The sequence below is a fragment of the Platalea leucorodia genome (genome assembly GCF_965183815.1).
Source record: "Platalea leucorodia genome assembly, chromosome: 20".
Lineage (NCBI taxonomy): Eukaryota > Metazoa > Chordata > Aves > Pelecaniformes > Threskiornithidae > Platalea > Platalea leucorodia.
The window spans coordinates 6,693,841-6,708,187 of record NC_138842.1 but is presented as its reverse complement, the minus strand read 5'-3'; the positions used below and the strand labels follow the sequence as shown (position 1 = coordinate 6,708,187).

At 46.2% G+C, this 14,347-nt stretch overlaps 1 protein-coding gene across 2 annotated transcripts in view; it reads left to right on the top strand.

Moving 5' to 3' along the window:
• Nucleotides 1–823: 823 nt before the first annotated feature.
• ALG9 (ALG9 alpha-1,2-mannosyltransferase) overlaps nt 824–14,347 on the top strand; it is a 34,600-nt gene continuing 21,076 nt past the window's right edge. For both annotated transcript variants that reach the window (XM_082330665.1, XM_082330664.1), the window contains exons 1-10: nt 824–944; nt 1,603–1,741; nt 1,937–2,071; nt 2,922–2,992; nt 3,903–3,991; nt 5,037–5,172; nt 5,541–5,628; nt 5,771–5,876; nt 11,007–11,129; nt 13,049–13,203. In XM_082330665.1, the coding sequence (XP_082186791.1) occupies nt 850–944; nt 1,603–1,741; nt 1,937–2,071; nt 2,922–2,992; nt 3,903–3,991; nt 5,037–5,172; nt 5,541–5,628; nt 5,771–5,876; nt 11,007–11,129; nt 13,049–13,203 (1,137 nt within the window). In that variant the 5' untranslated portion in view covers nt 824–849. The remainder of the gene's footprint in view (nt 945–1,602; nt 1,742–1,936; nt 2,072–2,921; nt 2,993–3,902; nt 3,992–5,036; nt 5,173–5,540; nt 5,629–5,770; nt 5,877–11,006; nt 11,130–13,048; nt 13,204–14,347) is intronic.

The window sequence follows — 14,347 nt, the reverse complement described above, 5'->3', positions numbered from 1 at the left end:
CGCCGCTGCCCTTTTCCCAGCTGCTCAGCGCTGGGGTGCCCAATAAAGTGCTTTCTCCAGCTCTGTGCTCCCCGTTTCGCTACTTGCCTGCCCCGCTGCGCTTTAACTGAGCTTAACTAAGGGGCTGTTGTGAACAAGGTGTAAGTGATGTGCACACCTGCCTCACTTTTTGACTATTTTCCAGTTCATTCAGGTTGAGGCAGAGCCTGGAACGTGTGGAGCCAATTATCAAGAAATGCCACACAGCTGTAAGCTCTGTGGAGGAGGTGATGCAGGTGCCACTTTGCAGCCATGGAGGCTTCTCGTCTCCTCCCTCACCTTCTGAACTTTCTAGAACAAAACTTGAGTTGTTTAGCGCGGGTTTGTCCTGCCTGTGCCTGAAGACGGGGGAACGGAGCCCCATCGCGTTTGTCTTCAGCTGTGAGGTTGTGGTGGCAGGGGAGCGCCGGCAAGGGGGAGCGGAGGGGGTCGGGGCCAGAGGCATCGCACTTGGGGGGCAGCTCTTGGGGAGCGGCAGGGAATCGGCAACAGCCACGTGTCAGAGCCGAGTGCTTTTTTTTCCCCTAAAAGGCTGCAGAGCCTGGCTGGCTTTTTTCCTTTTCCTCCTGTCCCCGCTCCGCCCGGGCAGGGCCGGGCGGCAGCAGCGGTGGCTCCCGTGTGCGAGCAGGGAGGGAGCTTTGCCGAGCGCCGGGTGCCCGGCGCAGCCGCGTCCCTGCAGAGCGCCTGCTCGGGAGGAGCGCGCCGCCGGCCGCCCGTGCCCACACCCGGCATGGCGGCCGGCGGCTTCGGCACCGCTCCCGTTTCCTCCGCCGGCGGCAGGGAGCGGGCGCTCGGCTTCCTGTACTCGGCATGGCCGCCAAGGGGGCCCGGCAGCGGCCGCGGGCTGGAGGCGGCGGGGAGCCGGCCCGGCCGCGGCCGGAGGCGGCGGAGGAGGCCCGCCCGGAGTAGGTGTCGGAGCGGGCGGCGGGGGCCGCGGGGAGCCGGGGCCGGGCTGCGGGGGGGTGGGGGGGGGGGGCGCCGGGCGCGTGCGCGCTTCCCCGGGCGGCGCGCGGCCGTGTCGCGGACCCTCCCTCGGGCGGGGTGGCCGCTGCCCCGCGGCGCCCGGCGCGGCGGCGTCGGGGGCGAGCGGCCGCCCGGGTGTTTCCTCGCTGCCGGGTTTTCTTCACGCCTCAAACGCACCCACGGCCCCGAGCGAGCCCCGCTCCGGGGCGCCGCGGTGGGGGCCCGGCCGGGTCGGCGTGCGCTGTGGAAGCGGGGCTCCCCGGTCCCCCGTCGGGGGAGCTCCTCACGGGCCTGTGGTAGTTAGTGCGTGGCCTTGCTCTCTGTTGTTGGGGGGAGGCCCCGGGGGGCTGCGTTGCAGCGGCGGGTCATCACTCGGGGCCGTTGCTCCGGTGTGGTGAGGGGGGACGGTGGCCCTTCCTTGGAAAGGGACCGGCCTCCCCCAGAGACAGCAGTGAATGAAAGACTTGTCTGTACTTACACAGTGCTTAAATGGCAGGGATGCAAATATGCTTTTCAGGTCTTTGCCTAGTGTCACATTGCTAGTCTTGGTCTTGTTACTAAGTCATCTTGGTGCATATTTGTATTTTTTCTTTGGACTAGATCATCTGGGAGCAAAGCAGGACAAGTCTGGGCCCCCGAAGGATCAACAGCTTTCAAGTGTCTCATCTCCGCCAGGTTCTGTGCAGCTCTCTTAAGCAACATCTCTGATTGTGATGAGACGTTTAACTACTGGGAACCGGTAAGTGGCTTTCTCTCCTTGGAGATACTTGGGAATTTGTAGTTGGCCTGTGCAAGTGCAGATTTATCTAGAACCTTGTGCTAATCTCTGTGTTTCAGTGAGAAATTTTCTTACTCAAGAATTCAGAGATGGGAAGTGCAGAACTGTCTACTCTGTGTGATGCGTATTTATTTATTTATTCAATCTCCATTGTAGACACACTACCTCGTTTATGGAAAGGGGTTTCAGACATGGGAATACTCTCCAGCCTATGCCATCCGCTCCTATGCTTACCTGTGGCTTCATGCCTTACCAGCCTTGTTCCACGCTAGAGTTCTACAAACTAACAAGGTAAATCAGATGTGTGAAAGCTTCTTTTATGATGAATAAATATGCCTTTAGTCTGTGTTAAACAGCTGCTTTTTTGTTGTCAGAGGTAAGAGAATTAATGTTTACAAAACACCAATTTGTTTACAAAACACCGATTTGTTTACAAACACTAACCTCCCTGTAAGGATTTGCAAGGATTTATGAGCTGACTCAATGGGATTCAAGGAAAAGTGACTTGGAAGTTGCAGGGAAATGCTGTCAGGCTCTGGTTTGATTGAGAAGCTGTCCCAGAGGGGCTGGTAGCTCCTTGGTCTTTTGAGTGTGCGCAGGCCTGGGTTCAGTTACCTGGCAGCCTCGGGCTCTCATTCTCATGTGAGTTTCTCATTCTCCTGTAAGTTTCACCCTGGTGCTTTAGAAGCCCATGTTGTTTTTTGTGCTAGCTATCAGTGACTTTTGATTTTTTTCAATAAACTATAAAAAATAATTTAGTATTTTGCAAGGGATATTGCAAACTGCACTCATAGAAATGCACAGAAAAAGCACTGAATGTGCATTCTGCTTGGGTATCCGTTGCCACACTTGGCATGTTTCTGCAGAACAGAAAACAAAACAAGGGTAGTTCTGGTAAGTTCAGTGGACTGTGTTCACTTTCTGTGTTGCAAAGGACTTCAGCGTTAGAGGGCTAGGCCTTGAGCTGCCGGAATCTTCAGCATCCCTTAGTGTGGGATCTGGATCTGCAAGAATAGGCTCGTTCACTACTGCTAAACTTGCTCCATCCTGTTCAGAACTTTTGTTTTTGGGACCAACTTGTTAGTAATAGGTGCTTAAGCTTCATTGCAAACCTTGTTCAGACTCTGAGTATGTCTCCTAGGTTCTTATCTTCTATTTCCTCCGATGCTTCCTGGCCTTCCTGAGCTGCATTTGTGAACTCTACTTCTACAAGTGAGTATTAGAAGGTGTCTACAGTGAATGTTTTGGAGCAATGTGAGTAATATATTCAGTTATTGGCACAGGAAATACACTCTGAAGCTCATGCGTAGAAGTATCTGGTAAATTGGGCTACTCCATGGTGAAACTTGGCAATATGTGTTCTCATGATAACTTAATGAAATATTGGTCAGAATTCCACTGTTAGGACAAAATTGTATTCTCAGATCTGCCACCCACATCCCCACTCCAGCATTTTGTTGACTACACTCCTTTTCTCACTGATACCAGCAAGCAGGGAGTGGGAGTGTTGTAAACTGAGCTCTGCTGGAGGAGAGACTGGTGCTGTGTTTGCTTATCATAGTGAATTTTAGTGGAATACATTGATTGTTGCTGTCTGTAACGTATCTGACAATGGTGTTTACATCCACTAAAAGCAGTAGCCTGAACATACAATTATCTTGTCTAAACTGGACTTTTATTTTTACCTGCTGCTTCTTCATTTGTGACTGTCAAGCTATTACCTTGTGTGACTTTTCTGTTAGCAATAGTCTGGTTTTAAGAATGTGAGCTGTGGCTTTTTGCATGATGGGATTTTGTGAGAGGTGACAGTCTTAGATGGATGTTGCTACAGCAGTACAGACTCCCGAAGTTGCTGAGATTTGCATGAGTGCAACTGATGGTGGTAGAAGCCAAGTCTCTTCGAGAGTTTTGCACTAGTGTAACTTAGGAGGATCTGGAATCCCAGGCCAGAGTCAGTCATGCTGCTCTTTAGGTTGCCTTCAGCAGCTGAGTAATGAGAATCACCCACCTTAAAGCTCTTGGGATGCTCCATGGATTGTTTGTGGTTCTGCGTGCATTGGGTACTTTTCTTTTATGTACTGAGGATATTTTTGTGGTCTCTAATTCTCTCTTGCTTCCTTAGGGCTGTGTGCAAGAAGTTTGGGCTACATGTGAGCCGGCTGATGTTGGCCTTCTTGGTACTCAGCACTGGGATGTTTTGCTCATCTGCAGGTAAGTTTGCTTAGCAATGACGCTAACAATTACTTTGCACATAGAAACCAAAGACAGGTCCAGAGAGAAGAAAATCCACAGCACTAAAATCTCTCTCTAGCAATTGTTGGTTGTGTTCTGTTGTGGGTGTTTCTCATGGTAGGCGTGATGACAGAGTAAGCGTTGATTCAAATGATGTTCCCTGCATCACTCTCTTGTCTCTTTTTCATTTCCAGGGCATGTTTGTTTCTATTGCTGCCTCCACTCTCTGCAGTGGGCCATGCCCTTTAAACAGTGTCTTGGCTTGCCTTCCTTGAACATATTTTAATCCAAGAAAGGAGGGTCATATTTTGGCTTTGTCATTTGTCTTTGCGTCTTCTCCCGCTCTGGCTGGTTGTACCCATTTGCTTCGCCAGCCACTGTAAGACTTATAAAACACCTGCTGTAGGTATTGAGTAAAGTGCAAAGAGAGACTTTGAGCAGAGGTTTTCTGCATTGTGTGCATACAGAAACTTAAAGGGAAATACCACAACTTATGAATGCTGAGATTTCCTATTTTACGCCATTTTTGTTTATGGTGAGTGGAGAAAGGACTTTACCTTCGTTGTTTTTGCAGTGGCGTAGGTCTTTTCATTCTTCACTTACTTCCCACCAGTCTCTGCCCAGTTGTTTCAGAGACTGTACCCAGTCAGCTCATGTTTTCTGCTGCCACTTGAGCAGGTTGGTTTCACTTTTTTCGACCTAGCAGAATATAGAGGATGCCGCAAGTGTTACAAGCGGTAACCGTGGATGCTGTCAACTGGTTACCAGTGCTGAGTGCCACCGAGGAAAGAGCCCTTCATACTTAAAGGAAGTATTTCTGGTCTTGGCAGAATAAAAAAAAAGTCGTCTTTTTTTGTTGTTGTTGTTTGTTTTTTTGTTTTTTGTTTTCACTGAAATGAGAGTGTCCACTATAGCATACCAGCTCCAATGGAATGAATGAGAGATGATTAGCCTTATCTTGGCCTCATGCAGTTCTCCTGCTGTGGGAAAGCCGTGCTAACCCTTTTCTTTCCTTCTGTTGCAGCTTTCCTCCCGAGCAGTTTCTGCATGTACACCACTGTGATTGCCATGACTGGCTGGTATATGGACAAGACCTCTGTAGCAGTGCTGGGGGTGGCTGCTGGAGCCCTTCTGGGCTGGCCCTTCAGTGCAGCTCTTGGGTAAGGAGAGGAGGGCTCAGGAGTTTTGCACTTGTCAAATATTTCTTGCCTGGCTGGGGAGAATGTAGGAGCTGGAGAGCTGGAGGAAGAAGCTAGCAGGCACTGAGCTGCCAGCCTAGTCTGGGATTATTGGTACAGGCTTCCATAGCCTGATTTCTTTACATTTGAAGAACTTGGGTCAGGAAGATTTCCTGACCCTAATATACTGAGAGTAAGAACTGAGCTGAATGACTGGAATATGGAGTAGAAGCAGAGCCCAATGAAGTCATGGTTCTCTTCCAGCTACTGCTGTGCTTGCTTTGAAGGGGCTGGAAAGCCTGCAGTGGGGAAAGACAAAGTCTCCGGTTGATACCTGGTCTCTCTTTCAGGCTTCCTATTGCCTTTGACTTGTTGATACTGAAGCAGAGGTGGAAAAGTTTCCTAAACTGGTGTGTGGTGTCATTGATCCTGTTTTTGGTAAGTGCCTGTAACGACACAAAGAGGGAATGGATTGGGCTTGCAATAGAAGGGGTGGGTTTCATTAAGAAAATCACATGGAGCTTTTGGGCAGTCCAGCCAAAAGCTTCTGGCACTTTAAATAACAGATGCTTTCTTCCAGGTGCCCTTGGTAGTTGTGGACAGCTATTACTATGGGAAGCTGGTAGTTGCACCTCTCAACATTGTTTTATACAATGTCTTCACCTCTCATGGACCTGATCTCTATGGTGAGTTTAAGATAACAAGACAGGAAGGGAGTCTGCGGTTTTCTTGCTGCTGTCTTGCTACTGTGACCCACCAGGTCTTCATTGCCCGTCCTTTTTCTGATGTATTGTAAAGCAAAAGCAGCCTGCAAGCTCCAAAGGGCTTGCAGTTCCAGCTTTTCGCCACAGGATGACTCTCTCGAGCTGGGAATCCGCAGGCCATTGTTGGATTTCTCCATGCTGTGAGTTAAGCTGCTTTTGTTCACTTTCAAGTTCTGTAAACTGTTGTGAGATGTCTCAGCGACGCAGCAGAAAGCTGTTAGTAGCAAACGTGTCTGGATGCTACGTCAGCGCGGTGGGCACAAGTGATACATGCGTGCGTTTCTCAGCTTTAACAGAGTTCTTCGCTGTTGTTCCTCACAGCTGGGGGCAGAACCTTGGGAAAGTGGGTAACTGCAGAATCCATATCCTTTCAGTTCACATCGTGTCTCTGCAGACTTCCTGAGCCCATGCTGTGCCTCGGGAATCTCCTTGCTTATTGGCAGTACATGGCCTGGGCTTTGCTGGCAAGCAGAATCTGAGGTTACCAGAATGACATCTAATCTGCAGGCAAATCATCTGCCTACAAGGGGTTCCCTGGTACTGGCCATTTAGGATACTGTGTTCATATTACGTACTTCTAGAGCTGAAGGTAGAAAAGTATATTTCTAGCAGGGCTTCAAAGGGGCTGGCAGAGACTTCAGGGAGCTTAGGGTGCAGGGTCCCTGCATCGTCTCTGTCATCTGTTTAAGCTCTGTCGAGATATTCTAGGAGGGAGGGATTCAGCAGTGGTTAGCAGCAAGGCTTTCTCTGGCAGTACCCTGCAGGCCAGATTTGTTGGTTCATTTGAAGGGCTGTTTTGGGTGGTGCTGAGTGGTGATTTGTTACTTGTGCTCTGGCACAGCAGGGCAACAGCTGCTTTGCTGTGGTTCTTCATCTCTGCAGGAAGGCTCTGAAGTCTGTTGCTGTGAATTTTCTGTAAGGAGACTCCAGGCTCTGTCTCTGATAGGTTTTGGCACGGGCTTGTGCCTGACCTTTTCCACACTGGTGCATGAGTTGTTTCCCGAAGCCTCCAGGGACCAATCTATTCTGAAGTGCTTTATTCATAGTGACATTCATATAACATCCTCAGGCTAGTAAAAGAGCCTGCTAGAAATTGCTCTTTAATGCAATGTGGCCAGGACAATGCTGTGTGTTTAGAGAGCTTCAAAACACTTGGGAAAAATAACACTACCAGGGCAGATGAAAAGCTGGCCAATCCCTTTTGGCTTTGGAGCTGGGATTTCCCAACTTTCACATGATGGGAGCAGGAACTGCTGGAGTTTGCAGAGTCATCAACCTGTATCATCTTCAATGTAAGCACCACAATATTTTTCCCTTTGCCTGCAGACTGGAGTTCTGGAGACAAGGTTTGGGGGTTTTTCTTGTTTGTTTGTTTGGAGTTTTTTAGTGTCTTTAGCAATACACTCCTGCTGGATAAATACAGTCTGGGCAGTGAATATTTCCCTGGGGTGATTAGGTTTCTACAGCAAAGGGAAAGTAGCTTCTAAGCATATACCCCTAAGCCTGATTCTGAGGCTTTGAGATGTTTTTGTGTACATATGTTCTAAGAACGCACAATTTGTGACTAAAGTTTTGTCCCGCTTCCTGTGACCAGAGCCTTGGCTGTGACTTGAAGTGCGATGGCACTTTGGGAAGCTTTGTTCGGCTTGGGCGGAATATGCTGGAGCTGTTTATATGACACCTTGCTCTGTTGACTCCTGCTTCTTAAATAGAGTGAAAAAAATAAATGAAATGCAGAAAGCAGACTGTTTATTATACTAGCACTGAATCAGACTTGCTTAGAATGAGGGCTGTGACTCACGATCAAATTATTGCGGCTTAGTTACTGCTTAACAGCTGAGCTACAGTTCTGTCTGCATGCAGGCTTTTAGCCTGTGACAAACATAGGGTGGGGCACCTTAGCTTAAACCTATTTTACAACTTCTCTGCTTTGTCCTGGGCCACCCTCATCATTGCTGTGGTCAAGCTGCAGCATGGTAGCGTGTTAAATTCTATTAATTTGTGTGTAAGTTTGATTTCTAGAATTGCTCCTGGAGCCTGGCACAGAGCACAAAGTTCAAACCAGTTTCTGGCTCAGTGTCTGACAGTGCTTCCAGCTGGTTATCCCTATGGAACCATAGTGCCATGAACTGATCGGGCCACAGTGCCATGAACTGATCCCACTGCTTTCGTCAGTCTCTCTTCTACAGCCCACATCTGCTCAGCTCTAGCAGGATATTTGCAGGAAGTTAAATCTTCTGTCATGGTCTGAAGACAATGCTGTGGAAGCATGTTCCCATCAGGACTGTGCATGGAGAGTTCTTTAGTGTCCCTCTCTGCTTGAAAGATGTTGTTCTGGGACAGGACTTCTTGTATGCAATGGGGTTGTTCTTTTTTTTATATTGCAGTTCTTTCTCAGATCACCTTGAGTCGTAGTGGGTAACAAGAATAAAAGCATTTTGCCTTGGGAGGCATTGAGACTGAATGCCTCTGAATGGGTGAGTCATCACAGTGGCCAAGCCTATTGCTTTTTGCCTGGTGTCTGAATTATTTAACTTGCCTGTATAATGCCCTGTTCTCCTCTCATATTTTTTCCCCCCTTTTTTTTTTCTCCTCACCCAGAGAAGAAAATCCCTCATTGGAGAAGGAGGGGAGGTTCCAGTGCTTAGTTCTTAAGGGCAATTCAGTCACACTGCAAAAAAGTCTGAGAAAGTAGCCTTTTTGCTAAAGATGTGCTTCAGACCAGCTGACCTCTTTATTACCAGAGTCCCTCAGGACACCTCTGGGCCTTTAAGGCTGTGTCTGGATTATGGAGGAGGTATGCTTCATGAAGTGTCCTTCATTCCTGAGTCCTAGGCTACCAAATCAGAGACCAGACTAGAGAGCGCCATAGTTAATTTGCTTTACTTTCCATCGCAGCCAGGGCAGGTAGGAGGGTGACAGTATGGTCCCTGGTACTATCCTTTAAAGACTTGGGACTTGGCTGTGCTGTGCAGCTTAATTGTAGCCAGAAAACACTCAAGGGTAACAGTTTATATCAGTTTAATAAGCTTTCTATCTCATCCTGGCATCTTCTGTGATAAAGTGGCTCTTGTTTATAGCATTCGGAGTGGGGAAGCAGGCTGTGGAACCCAGTTCCAGTCCTCTTTTATATAAGCAGAGGCCTTGGTGCTCCACAGAAGTAGTTACTAGAGTGGCGTAACCAGTGTTAACTGTGCTGTAAGTCTTTAGAAACCTGTATTATTGCCTCAGAAGAGAATCTGGAGGCAGCAGGGCTAGGAAGAAACCAAAGCCCCCTTTACACACACTTTTCCTAGATGTCCACTGGAAGATTTACAGTGTGATACCCCAGACTGCCTCAGGTTTTCCCTCACAGACATATCCCAGTCAGCAGCCCGGATTTCTAGGAAGGGTAGTATGCTTCAGTGCTAAAATGATCTGCTTTCTGCATGTGTTCAAGATCTGTCACAGTGATTATTTAGAACTGCAGTCCTTAAATATGGAGAGTCACCAAGAGAGCCTAGAGGAGGAGGAAGGGACGTTGGCACTGTTGCAGTGTTGCCATACAGATAACTGTCATATCCATCACTTGACATAATCTTTCAATCTACTGTATCCCATATTCAGCCTTCCACAGGCTGAGGATTGTGCTCATGTGGGACTTGCAAGAATTATGAGGCAGGTGGAAGGAGCCATAAGGTGAATTTCTAATAATTCGCTCCCTTAAGGCCCCCTACTCCCCAAAATCCAAATCTGTAACTGCTATTTGCTTTCAGTGCTAATAGCTAAAGGTTTCCTAAATGAATCTCAGTTGTTTGGACTTGGCCTTAGTAACTCCAATGACATGTATCTGACATTACTATGCAGCTTCTAATCATACTTAGCTGTAGGAGCTGCAGAGGTTTCGGGTTTTCCTTGCTGCTTTTCAGTTGTCTGATTAATTTCAACATGGACCCTATTTAAGTGGCTCTGATTGCAGGAAATTGCTGTGGCATGTGACACATGTCACAACAGTGCAGTGATTAAAGCCCCCGCATGTCATTTACTGATTGATTGAGCTAATCACACTGAGACAGTGGCAAATGCGTGGAGAGGAACTGGCATTCCTTATTGTTCAGGATTTTAAGCATCCTGAATTAAGAGTCCAAATAAATGACAGTTGGACTGGGATTTCTTTCAGTTTATATCCTTTGAAGCTTGCAACCAATACCCAAGTGTGTCATGTTAGGAGGCAGAGTTGGCTTGCTCTTGTTTGAAGCTACACTGTAAGAACAAACTGAAGTAGGGACATTTTAAATAGTGTTGACTCTAAGGAGGCACCCAAACTAGCATCTGGGTGAACTTTAGTGGCAGAGTCTTTGTTGGGGTGAAGTGTGAATGTGAATTCTTTTTCTTGTTCCTTTTTAGTACGTTTTCTATTTCTGCCAACATGGAGTATATGTCATCACTCCAGAATTATAATGGTCTCTTATTAACATTGTGTGTTTCTGTTATTACTCTTTTACTTCTCTGCAAATAGACAGAATGAATTTGAAGTCAAATTTCCTTGTTTTACAAGTTTCTGCTTCTACTTTCTTGCTGTGTAGGCTTTCTTAACACAAGGGTGAGTTCTGTGTCACAGAACTCTGCTGGGCCAGGCTGACAGCGGCCTGATTCATGAGCAGCAGATGTGATATTGACTATGACCCAGTGAAAAAGGAAGGAGAAAAATAATTTGTGAAAAGGAAGACAATGAAGTTTCTTGGGCAGACATGATTGTGAGATACTCTGGCGCCTTTGTATGGCTATTGACCAACTCATGCTACTGTTATGGCAGTTTTATGGGGCAGAACCATGAGACTGCTTTGAGATGGCTCAGGCTCATTCCACGGGGCTGCATCCTCTGTCCAGCTGCAAGATCTTCTGTCCACATCCTTTCCATTCTTTGGTTCCAGTATGCTTGCAATGGGGAGAATTGATGTCTGCTGCTGATTATCTCAGTCTGTGTCAGGCAGAGAAGGAACGAAGCTGCTGTTACATGTAAATCTCATGCATGCTTGTATTTAAAACTCGTTTCCTTTTCTCATCCTTTAGGTACAGAACCCTGGTCCTTCTATTTCATCAACGGCTTTCTGAATTTCAACGTGGCATTTATTTTGGCTCTGCTTGTGCTGCCACTGACTTGTCTCATGGAGTGTCTGCTTCAGAAATTTCATGGTGAGTGCACGACAGCCGTGAGAGCCAAGCACAGACAGCCCGGATCTCAGCCTTGTTACTACAGGGAGAGCTTGCCTGCCAAAGAGCAGCTTTCCTTTATTGGAAGTGAAACTAAGTTCAGGGAAAGTCTTTGGAATAATAGGAAAGTTGCTAGAGCTCATTACTCAGTTCAGTATTGATGCCATGATGGGGGTGCAGAAAGAACACGCAGTGAGATGTATCTACTCTACATGCTGTCTGCCAAAGGGCAGAAACATTTTTCTCTTTAAGGATGATTCCTGTGTTCCCTGCTTCCACCTCAAGAAGAACAATGTGTTATCAAGGCTGAACTATCCATACCCAGAGTAATCTTAACAAGTTGTATGGTATATAACCTTCAGCCAGATATGCAAATGCATTAGAAATAGCCCTGTCAGAGATCTTAAGGGGAAAAGAAACTGTGTACCCATTCTAGTTTCCATCTTATCTGCAGTTGGAAATGGTTGCCTTTGGAGTTATTTGCGGAACCTTTTGCTGGCTCTTCCACCGTTACTTTTTTACACCACTGCCAGAGTGTTTTCTGCAGCAGCTTGAGAGAACAGATTAATTATTTCCTTTTTGATTGTTGGGGCTTGAGCCTACAATAGGCATCCTGTGGTCTCTGTTGCTGCCGCCCATGTTGGGATTGAACCTGGACTCTGTGCACTGTGAAAAGCACTCGTCAACTCGCAGGACTGAGCCCTGGCAGGACAATCTTGCTACCTCATGTTTTGGGAAGTGTCCCTGTAGGTGTGGATATACTGAGAGTAGAGAAAGGAGGAACCAGAATATTCCCAACTTCGTGTTGGGCTTTCTTTTAAATAAAATGATGTCAGTTTAAACACATGAACGTTTGGCAAGTGACTAGAGAGGAAAAAGGTGTTGAGGAAGTGTGAATTCTTCTCTGCTGTCTTCCTAAGGAAGATTCATTAAGTGTCAGCAGCAGCCTCCAGACTCATCAGTTCAGTTAGTGCTTTGCACTCTTTTTTTTTTTTTTTTTTTTTTTAACCGAGTACAGGAAACAATAACATCATAATCTTTGCTGAAAATGTATGTTAACGGGTATTTGCTTATATCTGTTTCTTGGATATGACTGACATACTGTCAGAAACCAGTAAAAGCTCAGTAGGAGATCCTGTAAATGCAAGATTTCCTGCTGTTCACTTGGTGTTCTCGTACTTAACAGCAGGAGCTATTCTGCCAAGTGCTTTGTTCTTATTGTCTGTGAAATGCCGTTAGCTTAATTGCTTAACTCTGCTGTTGGGAGTAGCAAGGGGGCAGAAAAGGGACTGAAAATTGTCAGGCACTGTAGAACCCTCCTCAGTGTGACTAAAATTCAGGGTAATTGTTGTTATTTTTGAATCAGTTATTTCCTCCGTTAAGCAGAAGGTGCCTGAGAGACCTCTCATGCTGTTATTTTTGTAATGAAGCAGTGAAGATTGCGGAAACTTCAGTCACTAAACAACCATTTGTAAGTGGAAGGGTAGGTCCAGAGGAGATCCTTTCTGGTCTTTGTATGTATAGCATAAGACACAGCAGGAAATACAGTATTTCTGACTACCTGTTTAGACATGTCAGTTCTTGATGGGTTTTGTCTCTTAGTTGGATTCAGTAATGCAGTCCCTTATTTTCTGCTTTTGGTCTTCTAAAGTCTGTTGAAATGGTTAATATCGTAGGAATCTACAAAAATTCTCTGATCAAAATTCTATACTGACTGTTTGGACGTATTACCTGGATTTTAGCAACATGGCTGCTCAGAACATGGTGTGTTTGTGTCTGAAGGTAATGGTTTGTGTCTGAAGAATGGGCTTTTGAATGTGAGATACGATTGTTCAAGAGGGGGAAGAGGATAAATCCCTCATTCTTACATTACGACTTTGCTGAGTGTTTGTTTCTTTCAGTTCAGAATCTGGGCCGTCCCTACTGGCTGACACTAGCTCCTATGTACATTTGGATCATGATTTTCTTCAGTCAGCCCCACAAAGAAGAGAGGTTTCTCTTTCCCATCTATCCCCTCATCTGTCTCTGTGGTGCTGTGGCTCTGTCTGCTCTTCAGGTAAGTTTTAGTGGAACATTTTTTTTTAACGAGCTTATACCTTTAAGAAGCATAACTGCTAGCTGACTTTAACATTGTTTCCCAAAGTTTGGGAACCTCTGCAGAATACCTGTGTCTGTGACACAACCTATAGTGATTACACAGTTCAGGACTGTCCTATGCATAACTTTTGATCATCACCTTTAATCTGTTAGCTGGTACAGTTTTCATTTTCAAACCATGTTTCATGGATAGGTGTTGAGGCTCTGGAAGCAAAATGCACAGCTGTTCTAATACTGAAGTGTGGAGTGTGTGTGTGTTGCTTATTTTACAAGTTAAACCATAATCTTCCTGTACAGGATGATTAAGAGTATGTGGAAAACTATTAGCCCTGTGTAAGATGTGATGTAAAAGCAAAAATATTTGGGATTTCCCTCCTGAGTGTCGTACAGAATGAGTTCATCTAATAATCTTGGACTTCAGTGCAGACTGCTTAACAGCCCAGCAAAAAAAAAGATCAAATTTCATGGCTTTATAAGGTGATCACATTAGGAGCTTATCCGGGATTGTGTGAAGTGACAAATAGTTGAGAATATTTCCTTGCCACTAGTTATTTCGTGATGACTTTGAGCTGTTCTCCCATCCCAAGTGGGAATTTCTGGTGAGGAGGAGTTGTGTTGTGGTGCCAATAACACAACATGCAAGAGGTGTCATGAGGATTAATAACTTGCTTATAGCATTGTGCATCCTTTGCCTGCTGTTAAGCGAGCTTTAAGGGGCAGGAATGCGTGTGTAGGAAACGCATTTTGTTGTATCCTAGTAGGAATCCTTCTCTGATTTGAAAAAAGGAAAAGTGATCTTGTTTAGGCATCGGGAAATTGCATTGGACATTTGGAAGAGCCAAAAATTGGATGTTTAGTAAATATCACCTGAAACACTTCATAAGTAAAGTACTAATATAGATTGATATAAATCTTCCCAAAGCTCAAAATTATTCCTCTTTCCTCTGTTAAAGAGGCACAGGAATGCAGTCACTAGTCCCTGTTAGAGCCTATTCCAGCTGTTCAGCCTCATTCTGCTGTTACTCCTGTCCTGCTGTGCACCACTGCTGGCTGTTCCTGTCCTGGGCTCCCCACCAGCAGTGCTTGCACCCCTCAAATCACTC